The sequence below is a fragment of the Phacochoerus africanus genome, chromosome 5, assembly GCF_016906955.1.
Source record: "Phacochoerus africanus isolate WHEZ1 chromosome 5, ROS_Pafr_v1, whole genome shotgun sequence".
NCBI classification, from domain to species: Eukaryota; Metazoa; Chordata; class Mammalia; order Artiodactyla; family Suidae; genus Phacochoerus; species Phacochoerus africanus.
The window spans coordinates 19670821-19689779 of record NC_062548.1 but is presented as its reverse complement, the minus strand read 5'-3'; the positions used below and the strand labels follow the sequence as shown (position 1 = coordinate 19689779).

General features: G+C 50.1%; 1 protein-coding gene across 2 annotated transcripts; it reads right to left on the bottom strand.

The window, feature by feature from the left end:
• Nucleotides 1-5341: 5341 nt before the first annotated feature.
• On the bottom strand, nucleotides 5342-18442 carry NFATC2IP (nuclear factor of activated T cells 2 interacting protein). Of its 2 annotated transcripts, XM_047780219.1 has the most exons (9): nucleotides 17934-18398; nucleotides 17140-17212; nucleotides 13818-13941; nucleotides 12362-12442; nucleotides 12082-12268; nucleotides 9622-9766; nucleotides 9401-9510; nucleotides 7491-7587; nucleotides 6574-6819 (listed from the first exon to the last, which is right to left on the bottom strand). In XM_047780219.1, exons 1-9 carry the CDS (start codon nucleotides 18318-18320, stop codon nucleotides 6773-6775), a joined length of 1251 nt encoding a protein of 416 aa, XP_047636175.1. In that variant the 5' UTR covers nucleotides 18321-18398; the 3' UTR covers nucleotides 6574-6772. The 2 variants fall into 2 exon arrangements, with proteins under 2 accessions (XP_047636174.1, XP_047636175.1); XM_047780218.1 differs by having other exon boundaries at nucleotides 5342-7587; nucleotides 17934-18442.
• Between the last annotated feature and the right edge of the window lie 517 nt (nucleotides 18443-18959).

The following is an 18959-nucleotide window of genomic DNA, read 5'->3' as shown; positions in this document are numbered from 1 at the left end:
GAAAAGGCAAACCACAGACTGGAAGGAAGTATTTGCAAAGCATGTATCTGACAAGTGACTTATATCCAGGTGTATAAAGAATTTTTATATATGTACTTATTTATTTAATTTTTAGGGCCACACCTACGGCATATGGAAGTTCCCAGACTAGGGGTCAAATTGGAGCTGCAGCTGCCAGCCTACACCACAGCCACAGCAACACCAGATCCCAGCCTTGTCTGTGACTTACACTGCTGCTCGCTGCAATTCCAGACCCTTAACCCACTGAACGAGGCCAGGGATTGAACCTTCATCTTCATACTTGTTTGATTCTTAACCTACTGAGCCACAATGGGAACTCCCTAAAGAACTTTTTTTTTTCTTTTTGGCTGCCCCGAGGCATGTAAAATTCCCAGGTTAGGGATCAGATCTGAGCTGCAGTTGAGACCAAGCCTCAGCTGTGACAGCACCAGATCGTTAACCCACTGCAGGGCCGGGGATGGAACCTGCATCCCAGTGCTCCTTAGACACCGCTGATCCCGTTGCACCACAGCAGGAACTCCAAGAACTTTTAAAACTCAGTAAAACAGAGAGTTCCCTGATGGCCTAGGGACTAAAGGATCCCTCTGGCATTATCACTGCTGTGGCTCGGGTTCAGTCCCTGATCTGGGCTGACCTGGGAACTTCTGCATGCTGTGGGTGCAGCCAAAAAAGAATTCAACAAAACTCAGTAAGACAAAAACAATTTTTTTTTTGACCTTTTTAAAGCTGCAGCTGTGGCATATGGAGGTTCCCAGACTAGGGGTCAAATTGGAGCCATAGGCGCAGGCCTAAGCCACAGCCACAGCAACGCCAGATCTAAGCTGCATCTGTGACTTACACCACAGCTCATGGCAATGCCAGATCCTTAATCCACTGAGCAAGGCCAGGGGTCAAACCTACATCCTCATGGATACTAGTCAGATTTGTTTCCATTGAGCCACGACGAACACTAAAAAACATAATTTTTTAAGTGGGCAAAAGATTTGAACAGACATCTTGCAAAAGATAAATGAATGGCCAACAAGAATATGACACCATTGGTCATTAAGGAAGATACAATTAAAACCACATTAAGATACTACTATACTAGAATGGCTTAAACAAGGAAAAAAAAGGCCCTGATAAAATACTGGAAATGATATAGAGAAACTAAAACCTTCATACAGTATTTATGGGAATTGCAAACAATACAGCTATTTTGGGAAACAAATTCGCAGTTTTTCTTTAAAAATTAAACAGACAAAAAAATTAAAATTAAAATTAAACAGACACTAAAAAAATATTAAGTATATACTTCCCATGTGACCGATCAACTCCACTACTAGGTAGCTATCCACGAGAGATGAAAACATGTTCAAACAAAAGCCTGTATGCAAAATTCAGGTTCATTAGAAGCCTTATTTGTAAGAGCCATAAAATGAAAAACAAAAAAACATGTGTCCATCAACAGGTGAAGCGTATATCCATCAATGCTACACATAATATGGATAAATCTCAAAAACATTGTGCCAAGTGAAAGACCCCGACACAAAAGACTGCATGCAGTATTATTCCATTTGTACAAAAATCCAGAAAAGGCAAAACTAAAGTGACAGAAAGCAGACTAGTGGTTGCCTAGGGTCAGGGGGAGGAAGAGGTACAAAGAGGCACCAGGAAACGTCTGTAGGATGTATACGTCCACTAAAACGTATTGAACTGTAGATTTAAAATAGTTCCCGCTGAGGAGCAGAGCATTAAGAACCTGACTAGTATCCACAAGGAAGCAGGTTTGATCCCTGGCCTTGCTCAGTGGGTTAAGGGATCCAGCATTGCCGTGAGCTATGGTTTAGGTCACAGATGAGGCTCGGATCTGATGTTGCTGTGGCTGTGGTGTAGACCGGTGGCTACAGCTCACATTCGACCCCTGGCCTGGGAACTTCCATGTGCCAAGGGTTCGACCCTAAAAGAAAAAAAAAAAAGAAAAAAAAAAAAAAGCCTGAGGTCCAAACACAATACCTCTGGACATTAATGAAAATAAAACTCTCTGGTTATAAAGGCAAGTATTTTTATGCTACTTGGTTTTGCCAAATGGGAAGAATATTTGGCTCTTCTCCAAGTACAGGTGCCTTTTTCTCCCTCTTTTTTGGTCACCCCATGGCATATGGAGTTCCCAGGCCAGGAATCAGATACAAGCTGCACCTGCAACAGCGCTAGATCCTGTAACTCGCTGTGCCGGCCAGGAAATCCAATGCAGAGACACCACTGATCCTGATCCTGTTGCGGCCCAGCAGGAACTCCACAAGTCCCTTTTAATTGGATGAATCTCAAAATTAAATTTCCTTTAAGGTCAGAAAAATCACTTTGTCCATACAGACCTATTGGTTTCAAGTAGAGCCAAGTTTTTGCTCCAGTTGCTTTGGAATTGTAGTTTCTAGAATATAAGTACATGTGGAATTTCTTTTCTTTTTCTTTTTAGGGCCATACCTGTGGCATATGGAAGTTCCCAGGCTAGGGGTCAAATTAGAGTTACAGCTGCCAGCTACCTACACCACAGCTCACGGCAACGCTGGATCCTTAACCCACTGAGTGAGGCCAGGGATTGAACCCCCAACCTCATGGTTATTAGTCAGATTCATTTCCACTGCGCCACAACAGGAACTCCTGGAATTTCTTGGGGAATTTCTATGACAAGTAGCACAAAAGAGTCTGGTATGTATTATTTTTATTTTTTATTTTTTTTTGTCTTTTTGCTATTTCTTTGGGCCGCTCCCGTGGCATATGGAGGTTCCCAGGCTAGGAATCGAATCGGAGCTGTAGCCCCCGGCCTACGCCAGAGCCACAGCAGCACAGGATCCAAGCCGCGTCTGAGACCTACACCACAGCTCACAGCAACACCGGATCGTTAACCCACTGAGCAAGAGCAGGGACCGAACCCACAACCTCATGGTTCCTAGTTGGATTCGTTAACCACTGCGCCATGACGGGAACTCCGAGTCTGGTATGTATTATAAGGACCGGATAGCAGGGGCATTTGACCTAGTCAACAAGGTTTGAGAGCGTTTCTGAGAGCGGCCCTTGAACTCTGCCAACAAAAGGAGAGCAAAGAGCATTTCACGCTCCATCCAAGTCTCCAAAGATTAACCCACTGGAGCTGCTGACTGACAGAGCACTCAGTGCAGCAGACCAGGGATTTAGGCAATAACCAGATCAAGTGCCCTGTGCCTCAGAGAAAACATCAAGGCTGGGAACAGGATGTGCTTTGGACAAACAGGCTGTTAAGTAGTTCATAGGCCTTTCAGGCAGAATTTATTTTATTTTATTTTGCTTTACTATGTTATTTTATTTTATTTTACTTTATTTTACTGTTTTACTTTATTTTACTGTTTTATTTTGTTTTACTATTTTATTTTATTTTATTTTAATTTTTGCGTTTTAGAGCCACACCCACAGCATATGGAAGTTCCCAGGCTGGGGGGGTCAATTGGAGCTGCAGCTGGCGGCCTGCGCCACAGCCACAGCGACGCCAGCTCCTTAACCCACTGAGCAAGGCCAGGGATCAAACCCACATCCTCATGGGCACTAGTCCGATTTGTTTCCACTGCACCACAACGGGAGTGCCACAACAGGAACTCCTCAGGAAGAATTTTAATCAACCCCACTTCTTCCATCTTCCCATGTGTAGAAAAGCACTATAATCATAAAGTTGAGAGAACTGTTCTTTGTGACTCTTAGCATCTTTTTACCAGAATGTATGCTGATGGCCTATATTCCCTGACCAAAAAAAAAAAAATTACAGAGTTCCTGTCGTGGCTCAGTGGTTAACGAATCCGACTAGGAACCATGAGGTTGCGGGTTCGATCCCTGGCCTCGCTCAGTGGGCTAAGGATCCAGCATTGCCGTGAGCTGTGGTATAGGTCACAGACGTGGCTCGGATCCCGAGTTGCTGTGGCTGTGGTGTAGGCCGGCGGCTACAGCTCCGATTAGACCCCTAGCCTGGGAACCTCCATATGCCGCAGAAGTGGCCCTAGAAATGGCAAAAAGACAAAAAAAAAATTTACATGTCAAATAGCCTTGTTGCTTACGTCTTTGGAGCAGTTTTTCAGCACTGAGAGGCTGTCTCCTGAGCAATAGTCCTCAGTAAGACCCTGAATAAAACCTCAGGTGTGGGGGACAGGCACTCACTGACTTTCCAAAACGGAAGGAAGAGTGGTCCAGGCGGCCACAGGGGAGGGAGTCACAGGAGGGACACAGAGACAAAAATCCTCAAATACACACATGCTGAATGTATTCCCGTTTATTCTGTTAAGATTCAAGGTATCATTTTCATGTGTTCAGGCTTATTAATGGTCATAAACTAGCTGCAGAAAAAAATGAGTTATACCATATTATGAGTTATTTCCATGTTTAAAAAATGTCTTTCTCTATTTCCCACATTTCAAGTGCAAAGGAATGCCACATTCCAACAGAGAAACTTTTTAAAGAGAATGATGTGCTTTTGTCAAAATTAGACTATGTATCACTGGAAAATTCATGGCTTTCTTAGTAGACAGTGCTGAGAAAATGGACTTATTAGACGGTGAAACTAAAACCCGGATCTCATAGACAAAGGTGAACTTCAAATAGTCTATTTGCTAATTAATTTTTTTTTTAATGACCACACCTACAGCATATGGAGGTTCCCAGGCTAGGGGTCGAATTGGAGCTGCAGCTGCCAGCCTCCACCACAGCCACAGCAGCACCGGATCCTTAATCCACTGAATACGGTCAGGTATTGGACCTGAATTCTCAAGGACACTATGTCAGGTTCTTAACCTCCTGAGCCACAAGGGAAACTCCTCAAGTAGTTTAAAAGTAACACTCAACATTCAGGAGTTCCCATTGTGGCTCAGCGGTTAATGAACCCGACTGGTGTCCATGGGGACTTGGGTTCAATCCCTGCACCTGCTCAGTGGGTTAAGGATCTGATGTTGCCGTGAGCTGTGGTGTAGGTTGCAGACGTGGCTCGGATCCCGAGTTGCTGTGGCTGTGGTGTTGGCCGGCAGCTACAGCTTCGATTCAGCCCCTAGCCCGGGAACCTCCATGTGCTGTCAGGTGTGGCCCTAAAAAGAAAAAAAAAAAATTAATACTCAATATTCAGCAGCCAGTATGGCCCAGCATCAACCAATGAGAACAAATATTTGACCAGGCAGAGTCGATGCCAGCCAGTACACACACTAGTGTGTAAGCTAGACTATTGCCCAATGTTTAGTACCCTAAATGTGAAAAAAAAGCCACTAAACCAAGCGATGAAAATGTATGCTATCTTAACTACTTTTAAATAAGAAATCAAAAAAGCAACAAATGATATGAACAAAATAGTTAATTCATCTACATTAAAATTAAGAATTTCTAGTCAGTGAGGGACCCTCGTGGATATACAAATGCCATTCAGAGAGTTATTTGCAACTTCCCAGGAATATACAAGCAATCCTTGAGAATAAACAAATGAACAATCACAAAAAAGGTAAGAAGCCCCCAGGAGAAAATGAGCAAAGATACATGAGCAGTTCACCCCAAGAGAAACCAGAAAGGCTGACAGGTGTATGAAGAAATTCCCCAAAGGACTGGTGAGCAGATGAATGTACATTAAAACACGGCACCACTTTATACCCAATAAACGCAAAAGTTAGAAAGCTGGGCGGTGACAAGTGCTGGTCAGGCTAAGCTTTTAAGCTTTTAAAAGGAAGCTTTTAAGTGGGAGAGTCAATGACCTTTCTTTTCTTTCTTTTTTTTTTTTTGGCCACACCACAGCATATGGAGTTCCCAGGCCAGGGATCAGATGCCCACTGCAGTTCTGACTTGCTCCACAGCTGCGGCAACACCAGATCCTTTAACCCACTGTGCCAGGCCAGGGATCGAACCTGCATCCTGGCCCTGCGGAGACGCCACCAATCCCATTGTGCCACAGTGGGAACTCCTCAATGACCATTCTTAAAAAAAAAAAAAAGAGAGGAATTAACCTGTCTGACCCATAATCCCATCTTGGGTACCTCTGCTGGAGAACGATCCATAGCCCGAAAAGGGACACATAAAAAGATGTGCACTGTGGGAGCTCCTTGGTGGCCTAGTAATTAAGGATCCAGCATTGTCACTATGGTGGCACAGGTTCGATCCCAGGCCTGGGAACGTCTACATGTCGTGGGCACAGCCGAAAAAATAAAACCTCAGAGCAGTTCCAAGAAATGAAGCTGATGGAGCATAAGCAATTCATGTTGAATAAACAAAGGAACAGTGCAAGATCTACAGCATCATAGGACACATAGGAGTTCCCGTCAAGGCTCAGTAGTTAACAAACCCGACTAGCATCCATGAGGACGCAGGTTCGATCCCTGGCCTCATTCACTGGGTTAAGGATCCGGCGTTGCCGTGAGCTGTGGTGTAGGTTGCAGACTCAGCTCAGATCCCACATTGCTGTGGCTGTGGTGTAGGCTGGCAGCTACAGCTCCAATTCAACCCCTAGCCCGGGAACCTCCATACGCCATGGGTGCGGCCCTGAACAGACAAAAAGACAAAAAAGTAAGAATAATAATAATATGACATACAGAAAAGGTATATTCACACATACAGCATTTTTCAAGGATACATTCATATTCAAAGACATGTAATTGACACCTTAGAAAGGCTGCTTAACAGGAGAGGATGGCGTGAAGGAAGAAGAAAAGCCTTAAGACCAGAGAAGCCTGGTGTGGACTGTAATCCTGAGATCCGAAACCAAAGGGCTCAGGGTGTTCAATTATGCCTTCCACAGTCTGTGCATCAGGAAGGTGGCTCGAAAGGGACCTGGGACGAGGAAGACATGCAAGGCTGAGAATCTACCTTGTATTCTTCAAAAGAAGAGCAATCGTCTGCCTCCACTCAAGCTAATGCACGTGTGGGCTGATCATTTAGTGTCCTGCTGGCCGGGAAGCCACAGCCCTGTCTGTGCCTCGAGCACACTTCATCCCCAAAGGACACGGGGGCCACCGCTGCTCCTAGATGGGGCCTAGATCCCGGGCCTGGAATCCCATACCCAGTCCTTCCTGATTTCAACCCACCCTGTAAACACGAGCAGCTTCATAAAATAAACATTTCAAAGAAGGAAAGGGTAATGGGGGGGAGGGGGAGGGTGCCTTCTCCATGTCCTAGCGGGTGGCTGCAAAAGTCAGCACACCCTGTGGATGGAACCACAGTCCACCCAAGGCAGCAAGGACAACCGCACAACTAACCAGGGAACTAAAGGCTTGAAACTGGGGTCGACAGGAAAGCAGGGTGTGGGGGTCAAAGATCACTCCTTAACTTTGCTTCAGGTTGAAAAGTCCCACATCAGCTTCAGCGAGCCCTTAGGGGGCCCAAAAGGGGCAGCTGTTCTCCCCCAAGTCCAGGCCAGGCCTCCGAACAGGGAGTGGGGTTTCAGCCCCAGACCTCGATGAGGTCCCCAGATTCCATGCCCAGATCAGCCGGCAGCTCCTTGCCTGAGAGCTTTGTCCCGTCAAAGAAGAAGGTGAGCTTGCAGCCTGAGAGTCCCATGGCCTCCTCGTAGCGGGACATGAGGGTCTTGAGAGGAGAATCCTGGGTGGAGAAGAAAACATGGGTGTGAGAATTTGATGGAGTTCCCCTGTGGCACAGCAGGTTAAGGAGCTGTGGCACCAGCTCGATCCACATGTGGCCTGGGAACTTCCACATGCCACAGGTGTGGCAAAAATGAAAACAACAACAACAACAAAACGAATTTGAAAAGAGGGGTTGAAGAGAACTTTTAGGGTAAGACCGAGCCAAGTGTTATGGGTTGATTGTGTCCCCTCAGAAAGATAACTGTGGTCCTACCCTGGTAAATGTGAACGTGACCTCATTGGGAAGATGTGGTCCCGTTAAGATGAGGTTATACTCAATTCCGGTGGGCATTAAGGTGACAGGACTGGTGTCTGCGTAGGAAGAGAAGCCACAGCAGTTCCCACGGTGACTCAGCAGTAACAAGCCTGACTAGTCAGTGAGGACATGGGTTCAATCCCTGGCCTCACTCAGTGGATTAAGGATCTGGCGTTGCCGTGAGCTGGGGTGTAGGTCGCAGACATGGCTCAGATCCTGTGTTGCTGTGGCTGTGGTCAGTCGTCGCAGCTCCAATTTGACCCCTAGCCTAGAATAACTTTCATATGCCGAAGGTGTGGCCCTTAAAAAAAAAAAAAGAGAGAGAGGAGTTCCCGTCGTGGCACAGTGGTTAACGAATCTGACCCATGAGGTTGCGGGTTCAGTCCCTGCCCTTGCTCAGTGGGTTAACGATCTGACGTTGCCGTGAGCTGTGGTGTAGGTGGCAGACGCGGCTCGGATCCCGCGTTGCTGTGGCTGTGGCGTAGGCCGGTGGCTGCAGCTCCGATTCAACCCCTAGCCTGGGAACCTCCATATGCCGCAGGAGCGGCCCTAGAAATGGCAAAAAGAAAAAAAAAAAAAAAAATCCAGCACTGTCACTGCTGTGGCTCAAGTCGCTGCTGTGGTTTGGGTTTGATCTCTGGCCTGGGAACTTCACGTTCCAGGTATGGCAAAAAAAAAAGACTGCTGTAGTTCCCCTTGGGGTGCAGCAAAAATGAATCCGACTAGTAACCATGAGATTGAGGGTTCAATCCCTGGCCTCCTCGCTCAGTGGGTTGAGGATCGGGCATTGCCATGAGCTGTAGTATAAGTCGTAGATGTGGCTGGGACCTGGCGTTGCTGTGGATGTGGCATAGGCCAGCAGCTGTAGCTCTGATTGGACCCCTAGCCTTGGAACCTACATATGCTACAGGTGCAGTCCTAAAAAAAAGCAAAAAAAGGAGTTCCCGTCGTGGCGCAGTGGTTAACGAATCTGACCAGGAACCATGAGGTTGCGGGTTCGATCCCTGGCCTTGCTCAGTGGGTGAAGGATCCGGCATTGCTGTGAGCTGTGGTGTAGGTTGCAGATGCAGCTCAGATCCTGCATTGCTGTGACTCTGGTGTAGGCCGGCGGCTGTAGCTCTGATTCGACCCCTAGCCTGGGAACCTCCATATGCTGCGTGTGCAGCCCTAGGAAAAGCAAAAAGACAAAAAAAAAAAAAAAAAAGGTTGTTAAACTCAATAATATCCTGAATGGGAAGGAGTTCTCCTTAGAACAGGGACTGTCACTTCTACTGTAATTTCAATGGGTTTTATTAGTCACGGTCCAAGAGTGATATTCACTTTAGCCAGTTAAAGTGAGTTAGGCGATCAGAGTCAGGTTCCCAGCAGAAGCGGGAAGGAAGCTGAACACGGGGCCTTTTCCACGACCTAGGATGGGCAGGAACCCCATACCACCGAGGACAGTGACTTGATCCTCCACCAGCTGACAAGAGAGAGCCCAGGGCACGGGGCGCGGAGAGCCAGCTCTCCCACTCACGCGAGGCAGCGAGACTTCCAGCATCTGGTGCTTCTCCTTCCCCTGCACCCGCAGCTGGATCAGTTGGGACGTCCCTGCAGCCTCCGGAGAACTTGCGAGCACCACACAGTCTGTGGGAGGCAGGATGGGGAAGCCAGGCCTCAGCTTGGCCCTCCGGGGCCTCTCCCCACATCCCCTCCCTGTGGCAAGAGCCTCCTCAAGCCTCCCTGCCTTCCTCTCACCAATGATGTCAGCCACTCCAAGCTTTAGGGTCCTGGGGGTGGCGGTAGGGGACAGCTCTGTCTCTCCGAAGAGCAAGAGGATCCTGCTTGGGGACACCCCGAGACGGGTGGCCATGTGGTCCACCACGCTCTGAAGGGGCTCCGACTGGGAGGGGGACAAGAAGCAAAGGAGGCCTTCCTGCCTGGATGTGCTCCCCCGCCCGCACCCCTACCCCCAGTTTCTGGCCTTAACTACTCGCTGAACTTCTCAGCTGTGAGCTCCACCATATCTACCTGACAAGGCAGAGAATAAGAGCATGTCAAGGGAGTTCCTGTCCTGGCTCAGTGGTTAATGAATCTGACTAGGAACCATGAGGTTGCAGGTTCGATCCCTGGCCTTGCTCAGTGGGTTAAGGATCTGGCGTTGCCTTGAGCTGTGGTGTAGGTCACAGATGCGGCTCAGATCCCACTTTGCTGTGGCTGTGGCTGGCAGCTACGGCTCCGATTAGACTCCTAGCCTGGGAGCCTCCATATGCTGCAAGAGCTGCCTCAGAAAAAGGCAAAAAGACCAAAAAAAAAAAAAAAACATGTCATTAAGGGGATTGGCCGGAGTTCCTGTCATGGCTCAGTGGTAAAGAACCCAACTAAGCATCTGTGAGGACACAGGTTCCATCCCTGGCCTTGCTCAGCGGGTTAAGGATCCGGGGTTGCCATGAGCTGTGGTATGGGTTGCAGATGCAGCTCAGATCCTATGTGGCTGTGGCTGTGGTGTAGGCCGGCAGCTATAGCTCTGATTTGACCCCTAGCCTGGGAACTAACATAAAAAGACAACAAAAATAAAATAAAATAAATAAGAGGTTCAAGAGTTCCCACTGTGGCAGCAGAAACGAATACGACTAGAATCCATGAGGATGTGGGTTTGATCCCTGGCCTCGCTCAGTGGGTTAAGGATCCACTGCAGCAAGTTGCAGTACAGGTCACAGATGAGGCTTGGATCCCTTGTGGCTGTGGCTGTGGCATAGGCTTCAATTCCACCCCAAGCCTGAGAATTTCCATACGCCATGGGTTCAGCATTAAAGAGTTAAAAAAAAAAGGCTGGTAATAAACTCACATGTTTTAAAAGCACCGTCCAGTGCAAAAGGAGATGCACAGTGATAAGGCCTTGGGCTGCCAGTTTGCAAGCTCTGCCTTAGTTGCTTGCTCCATGCACAGTTACTGTTAAATAAATGGTCATTTCTGCTATCATTTTTCATTTAAAATTGGGGTCTTTCTGCCAAAAAAATAGTCTTGGAGTTCCCTCTGTGGCTTAACAGGATCACAGCATCTCTGAAGCACAAGAACACAGGTTTTTCTTTTCTTTTCTTTTTTGCTTTTTAGGGCCATGGCATATGGAGATTCCCAGGCTAGGGGTTCAATTGAAGCTACAGCTGTCGGCCTACACCACAGCCACACCAACACCAGATCCTTCACCCATTGAGTGAGGCCAGGGATTGAACCTGCAACCTCATGGTTCCTAGTCAGATTCGTTTCCACTGCACCATGATGGGAACTCCAGGACACAGGTTTGATTCCCAGTCTGGCGCAGTGGGTTAAAGGATCCAGTGTTGCTGCAGCTGTGGCGTACATTTCAACCGTGGCTCGGATCTGATCCCTGTCCCAGGAATTCCATATACCATGGAGTAGGCAAAAAAAAAAAAAAGCAAAAACTAGTGTTCGCCAGGAAGCTAGGGGAAACCGAATGACCAAGTGACATCTGGGTGTCTAAGGCGGCAAAGCAAGCACAAGACAGAAGCACAGGGTCTGAGGGAAGGAAAGAGATGGGGTGCATACCCAGGAGAGGGGCTACCAAGCAAAACTTCTTAGGACGTTTTAGTGGCGGCTTGAAGAATGCGAGGATGTGGGAGAGTTCCCTGGTGGGGAACCTTAGCCTAGCGGCTCAGGATTCAGTGTTGTCACTGCTGTGGCGTAAGTTTGATCCCTGACCCAAAAACTTCTGCATGCGTGGATGTGGCCAAAAATAAATAAATAAATAAAGGGTGGAAAGCTTGCCAGAAAGAGAGGGGTAGGACCTGCCGTGGCGCAGCAGAAGCGAATCCGACTGGGAACCACGAAGTTGCAGGTTCGATCCCCAGCCTCGTTCAGTGGGTTAAGGATTCAGCATTGCCGTGAGCTGTGATGTAGATGGCAGACGCGGCTCGGATCCCGCGTTGCTGTGGCTCTGGCGTAGGGCGGAGGCTACAGCTCTGATTAGACCCCTAGCCTGGGAACCTCCATATGCCGAAGGTTCGGCCCTAAAGAGACAAAAAGACCAAAAAGGGGGGTGGGGGGTAAAGTCTGGACAAAGGGAACAGTGAGCACAACGGCGTGGAGGGCAAAAAGCACTGGGCAGCTCCAGACAGCAGGAGGGGTGAAGGAAGACAGCGCGGTCTCTCCGCAGGCAGCTCCTGAGTCCCTCCTCCTGCAGCCCCTTCAGGCACTTACCATTCTGACGGGCAATCTGACCAAGTCGGCCCGGCACCGGATCTTGAGTGGCAAGAGTCGAGGGTTCTCTGGGAGGGGGGGCCCCTCCACGAGGACCACCTCATCTTCTTGGCTCAGGTGGTCCTGGCCCTGAGGCTGCTTGGGACTCAGGCAGGAACGGAGATCCTGGAGGCGCTTGTTCACCTCCCTGGGGTGCGCAAAGAGCTCTGGGTCAGCCAGGGTGGGGGCCCCCCCCGCACTGCCCCTCTGCACCCGTCCAGAGCCCCCGGCCGCTTGGTACCTTAACTTCTGGAGCGCCCGACTATGCTTTCTGCTTTTGGTCCGTGGCGGAGGTGGGGTCACAGGAGAGGTGTCCTGAACCCTGCAGAGATACGAGAATCAGGATGGAGAAAGAGGTGAGACCCCAGCCCCACACCGCTCATGGGCTATGGACCCCTGGGGATCGGAGGGGGACCTGGAGAATCCAGAGGGAGCACCTTTTGGTGACATCCATTTTATGGGAAGATAGGAGGAGGTAAGGACAGGGAAAACCGAGTTATCATTTTTATATTTCTATGATCCAAATATGAGGGATAATACCTAGCTTTTTTTGTCTTTTTTGGCCACCCCGGGGCATAGGGAATTCCTGGGCCAGGGATCAGATCCGAGCTGCAGTTGTGATCAAAGCTGCAGCGGCAGCAACTCAGGATCCTTTAACCCACTGTGCAGGGCTGGGAATTGAACCTGCAGAGATGCCACTGATCCTGTTGTCCAACTGGGAGCTCCAAGAATGCCTAATTTTTTTTCTTTGGCTTTTTTTAGGGCTGCAGTCGCATGTGGAATTTCCCAGGGTAGGAGTCAATCAGAGCTGCAGCAGCCAGTGTACGCCACAGCCACAGCAAAGTCAGATCCGAGCCGCATCTGTGACCTAAACCACAGCTCACGTCAATGCTGGATCCTTAACCCACTGGGCGAGGGCAGGGATCGAACCTGCATTCTTGTGGATACTAGTCAGTTTCGTTACCGCTGAGCCACGACGGGAACTCCCAAGAATGCCTAACTTTTAAGATAAGTTACTTCCCTGGTGAATGTCTGATGACATCCAAATTTCACCAAGCACTTACTATATGGCAAGGGTTCACTCTGAATTTACCCCCAAATTCTGACCCAGGTACCACTATTATCCCCACTTTACGAAACATGAAGTGGAAGTACAGAGGCTGGCTAAGAGACAGCTGCTATATTTGAACCGCAGAGCCACTCCTTCACACCTGTATTACTACCATCTGAGAACAAAACTCCACTGCCTGGGCAGTCCTGGGCATTCCTGTCATGGCTCAGGGGTTAGCGAACCCCCACTAGCATCCATAAGGACACGGGTTCGATCCCTGGCCCCGCTCAGTGGGTTAAGGATCCGGCGTTACCGTGAGCTGTGGTGTAGATTGCAGATTCGGGGTTGCTGTGGCTGTGGTGTAGGCTGGCAGCTGCAGCTCTGATTGGACCCCTAGCCTGGGAACCTCCATATGCCACGGGTGTGGCCCTAAAGACAAAAGACAGAAGAAAAAAAAAAAAGACCTGGGTGGTCCTGAGGGTCCGCTGTCATCCTCCCATGGGGACCACATCTCCCAACAGCTTCCATCTCTACCTTGAACCTCAAGACTCCCTCCATGCCTTCTCCTTAGCCTTCCAGCAGCCACCCAAGGGGCCTGCCCACCTCAGCCAAACCGGGACGGCCCCGGGGCCCTCGTCTCACTCACAGCAACACCTTTTTCTTCTCTTCTCCATCCATACTCCTCAGCTTCCTCTTCCAGGAAGAAGCTGGACATGGGGACTCCTCAGCGTGGGGACTGCTGGCATCGGCCATGTCCACAGACTCCGCCTCTGGGGACAGAGAGGGGCAAGGGGAAAGGGTTAGCCGAGAGAAGGCAGTGGGAGGCCAAGGAGAGTCAAGTCAGGGGCCTTCCGAAGGTTCTGAGAAAGGAGGAGACTAAGGGGGCCCCAGACACACAGGACCACTGGGGAAAGGCACGAGTGGTGTGGGTCAAAAGAGAAATGCACAGCAACGTGGATGGAACTCATGAGACTCTCACACTAAGTGAAGGAGGTCAGAAAGAGAAAGGCAGGAGTTCCCGTCGTAGCACAGCAGAAATGAATCCGAACGGGAACCATGAGGTTGCGGGTTCGATCCCTGGCCTCGCTCAGTGGGTTAAGGATCCGGCATTGCCATGAGCTGTGGTGTAGGTCGCCGATGTGGCTCGGATCCCGAGTTGCTGTGGCTCTGGTATAGGCCGGCGGCTACAGCTCCGATTAGACCCCTAGCCTGGGAACCTCCATATGCTGCGAGAGAGGCCCTAGAAGAGGCAAAAAGACAAAAAAAAAAAAATTTACGAGTTCCCACTGTGGCTCAGTGGCAAATAACCCAACTAGTATCCTTGAGGATGCAGGTTCAATCCCTGGTCTCGCTCAGTGGGTTAAGGATCCCACATTGCTGTGGCCGTGGTGTAGGCTGGCAGCTGCAGCTCTGATTTGACCGCTAGCCTGGGAACTTCCATCTTCCATATGCCAGAGGTGTGGCCCTAAAAACACACACAAAAAAACCCAAAAATTATTTTATTTTCTTTCTACACGCAATGTGATGGACACAGCAACACTACGTGAATCAAGGGGTGAGAGGCAGGGTGTACAGCTGGGAGGGAATGAGGGAGAGATAAATACAGTCCTTCTAAACCCACATTTCTCAAATTTCCTCCATATGACATGATCATATTTTGCCATATCTCTGTATTACTTAATATATTTCTTTACATTGTTCCATTTAACTTAAATGTCTTATAAAAGGAAACCAGGTATTATTCTAGGATATAGAAGCACTTTTCCCTTTGCCTGCCACAATAAAAGATCATCATTGACTATTAAAAAAAAAAAAATACTGTGACTACAAAACAGTGATGATAAATCCTAGAGCAGTGGTTCTCAACCAGGGGCAATCTGGCCTCCCAAGGGACAGGTGGCAATGTCTAGAGGCAATTCTGGTTGTCACAAAGGGGCGGGGAAGAGGGGGTTGGGGTGTAACACTAGCATCTGGTGAGCAGAGGTCAGGATCTCCTAAACATCACACAGTGTAGATACAGCCCCACACAAAGAATTATCCAGTCCAGGAGTTCCCATCGTGGCTCAATGGTTAATGAATCCGACTAGGAACCATGAGATTTCGGGTTCAATCCCTGGCCTCGCTCAGTGGGTTAAGGATCCAGCGTTGCCGTGAGCTGTGGTGTAGGTTGCAGACGCGGCTCGGATCCCACATTGCTGTGGCTCTGGCGTAGGCCAGCGGCTACAGCTCCGATTGGACCCCTAGAGTGGGAACCTCCATGTGCCGTGGGAGTGGCCCAAGAAACGGCAAAAAGACAAAAAAAAAAAAAGAGAGAGAGAGAGAGAGAATTATCCAGTCCAAATGTCAGGAGGGCTGAGGTTGAGAAACCCCATCCTAGTAGCTTCCAGAAGCCTGAGACTCTGCATTTCTGGCAAGCTCCTGAAGGATGCCCAGCACTCCTGGGCCCACATTTTGAGTAGCAAGGACAGAGGTACCTTTGTATTTCTGTGTACCCGCTACTGTCCTACAGCATATATGTAGCCCAAGAGGGGGATTTCTATATATTCTCTTTAATTAATTCTCACCCAAATCCTTTGACATACATGCATTATTTATCCCCATTTTGCCGATGAAGAAATTGAAGCATTGAGATTCACTTGCCCAAGGTCACACAGCTACGAAGGGGTAGAGCTGGGATTCCAACCTAGGCCTGTTGGTTCCTAAATCAGCTCTTTTTTTTTTTTTTGCTTTTTAGGGGCTTCACCTGCAGCATATGGAGGTTCCCAGGCTGGGGGTTGAATCAGAGCTGCAGCTGCCCTGCCTACGCCACACTGGATCCAAGCCATGTCTGCAACCTACACCACAGCTCATGGCAACACTGGGTCCCCAACCCACTAAGCGAGGCCAGGGAGCGAACCAGCATCCTCATGGATACTACTTGGATTGTTTCTGCTGCACCACAAAGCGAACTCCCTAAATCAGCTCTTAATCACCCTACCATACTCCCTCATGGCACAAAAAGTCCTAGTCCAAGGAAGGCCTGCATGGGCCCATGAGATCACTGTCCTATTAGACTTGATTTCTATTCACTGCCCTTGAGTGGTTTGCAAAAAAATCCCATCCCTGGGGGAGGACATCAGCTGGGTGGCCCTGATAGGATTCAAAGAACACCCTGCTGGCTCCCCAGACTTGTGGCAGATGTAACAAGATGTTACAGATTCTCACCACCTCCCCCTCCCCTGCTTCCAGGATTACAGCATCAGAATCTCTGTAGATGGCACCCGGGGAATTTGTATATTTGCACACTCCTATGCCTGTTAAGAGTTGAGGGAAGGGTTTTTGTTTGTTTGTTTGTTTGTTTGTTTGTCTTTTTAGGGCCACACCCACAGCATATGGAGGTTCCCAGGCTAGGGGTTGAATCAGAGCTGTAGCCACTGGCCTACGCCACAACCACAACAATGTCAGATCCGAGCCGCGTCTGTGACCTACATACACCACAGCTCATGAAACACCAGACCCTTAACCCACTGAGCGAGGCCAGGGATCAAACCTGCGTCCTCATGGATGCTAGTCAAATTCGTTTCCACTGAGCCACGACGGGAATGCCAGGGGAAGGGGGTGTTGACAGTACTTTCGGTGCCCTCTGGTTAACAATCCAGCTCCTGGAATTCCCGCAGTGGCACAGTGGGTTAAGAATCCGACTGCAGCAGCTCTACTCGCAGGTGCGATGTGGGTTTGGTCTTCCATCCCTGGCCCAGGCATTTCCACATGCCCCGGGTACAGCCATAAACAAACAAACAAACAAACAAACACAAAACACCCCATCCAGCTCCTTTCAGGACAAGAGCTTTTTCTGGCTAGGGTGCTAGTCGCCTCTCCCAGGTCCTTCCCCTGAGACTCGGGAAACAACTAACTGCAGAGATGTAAACTCCAGGAAGTCTCCTTGGAGAGACCAGGGTGGGCGCCGCTCCCTGGAAGGCCTCCCTTACCTTCCTCAGTCTCTGGGGGACAGAATTTCAGGAGGGACACGTGATCTGGGATGAGGTGGAGGCTGCTTTTCACCTGCAAAGAAACAATAGATCAAATCCTCCCCCCACTTAAAGGCGACAACTGGGGCCCACTCTTCCCTCACACTCAGTCCTCCTCCAGCTCCCACTTCCTCCCTAAGGATGCAGACACCCCCAACCCTCCCCTGGAGACTCAGGAGGCTGAGCTTCCCCAGGATCCAAAATTGGACACCTTGACTCCCACACCCCTTTGGCCAATGCACTCTAAGTGTGCAAGTTTAGAGGTCCTTTTTTATGAGGGTGCTAGCCGTCCCGCTACTTTAGAATCCTTGGAGATCCTAGCACCCCACCCCACCCCTGCTCATCCTACCACGTGGGGACTCCAGCCTCCTGGATCCCCAGTCCTCTGTGAATTTCCACAGACTCCAGCCCTCATCCTCCTGGATCCTTAGCAATGGGTCCCAGCCTTAAAATCCAACACGCCCTATATCCCAGGCCCAGGTCCTCAAAGCCCTTCTCTGAAGCACCAGGGATCCCAGCGCCTTAGCCTCTCTTTACCCGCGATGTTCCAGCTCCCGGGGATTCCCAAACTCTCGACACACTCCAGATCCCTTTACCTTCCCAATGTGCAGAAACCCCAAAAACCCTGCATCTCTCTGCCTCCAAGGCCCTAGCCCCTGCTTCCCTTTAGTCCCCAAGACCAACCCCCAAATCCTACCCTCGGCACTGTAAGAACCCACTCTTCCGCGCTAACCCTCCCGGGGACCCGGCGGCACCTTCTCGGAGTACACTGGAACCGCAGGTGCCTCCCCCGGATCCAGCAACAGCCGCCGCCGCCGCCTGATCAGGATTGGAGGGACTCCAGCTGGCCCTGCGTCCGCCCCTTCGCTGTCGCTGTCGCTGTCGTCCCGGGGCGCGGCCGGCACCGGGGTATCGGGGAGTGGGACCTCGGCCGGGTCCGCAGCGCCGCGCGCCGTGGCGACCTCCAAAACATCCTCATCGCTGTCGCTGACCAAGTCCACAAGCTCTGGGTCCAGGGTGCGTCGAGCTGGAGATCGTTGGGACTGAGGTCGCCGGCCCCGGCCGCCCCGGGACCCCCGAGTACCTCGGCCAACACCGCCGCCTCTGGACCGCCGGCCCCGTTTCCTCACTGGCTCCGCCATGGTACATACTCGGTCCCCGCAGTCGCCCGCCTCTAGTAGACTCGCCCGACCGCGTCCAGGGGCTTCCGCCCTTCATTGGGCGAACCGCCTGCTAGTTAGCACCTCTCCCCGCCCACACTCTCCGGATCCACTTCACTGGTCGCTGCACACCCGCCCATCATGCATTCACCACTGAAACCAAGCCGCCAAAGATTCCAGTCAGACTCGGTTCAATCAGCGCAGGTTTCGATTCGGCCCGGCTCGCCCATTGGCCGGGCTGCCTCTTGTCCTGACCAGCCTTTCCTGGTTGGTGGAGGAGCGAGGCATCTTGGGAATTGTAGTCCGAAAGCCCACAGGCTAGAGTGGATGGAGGCGGGATGGGAATTCCTTTTGAAAACCGCGGACTCCGCGGGTATTCCCATTATTCTTTCTCCCAACCGCTTGGTGGGCTATTTTTACTTAAACGCAACCTTGCGCATATACCTCTCCTCAAGTACTAATACTTCAACACCACGCAACTCTGCGAATTACTTCGCATACATACCCTCCCTCACGCCCGACATCTAGGCAGACACTTTTCACGGGCAATGTCAACAGAGCATAAACTCTTTTTTTTTGTCTTTTTTTTTTTGCCTTTTCTAGGGCCGCTTCCGCGGCATA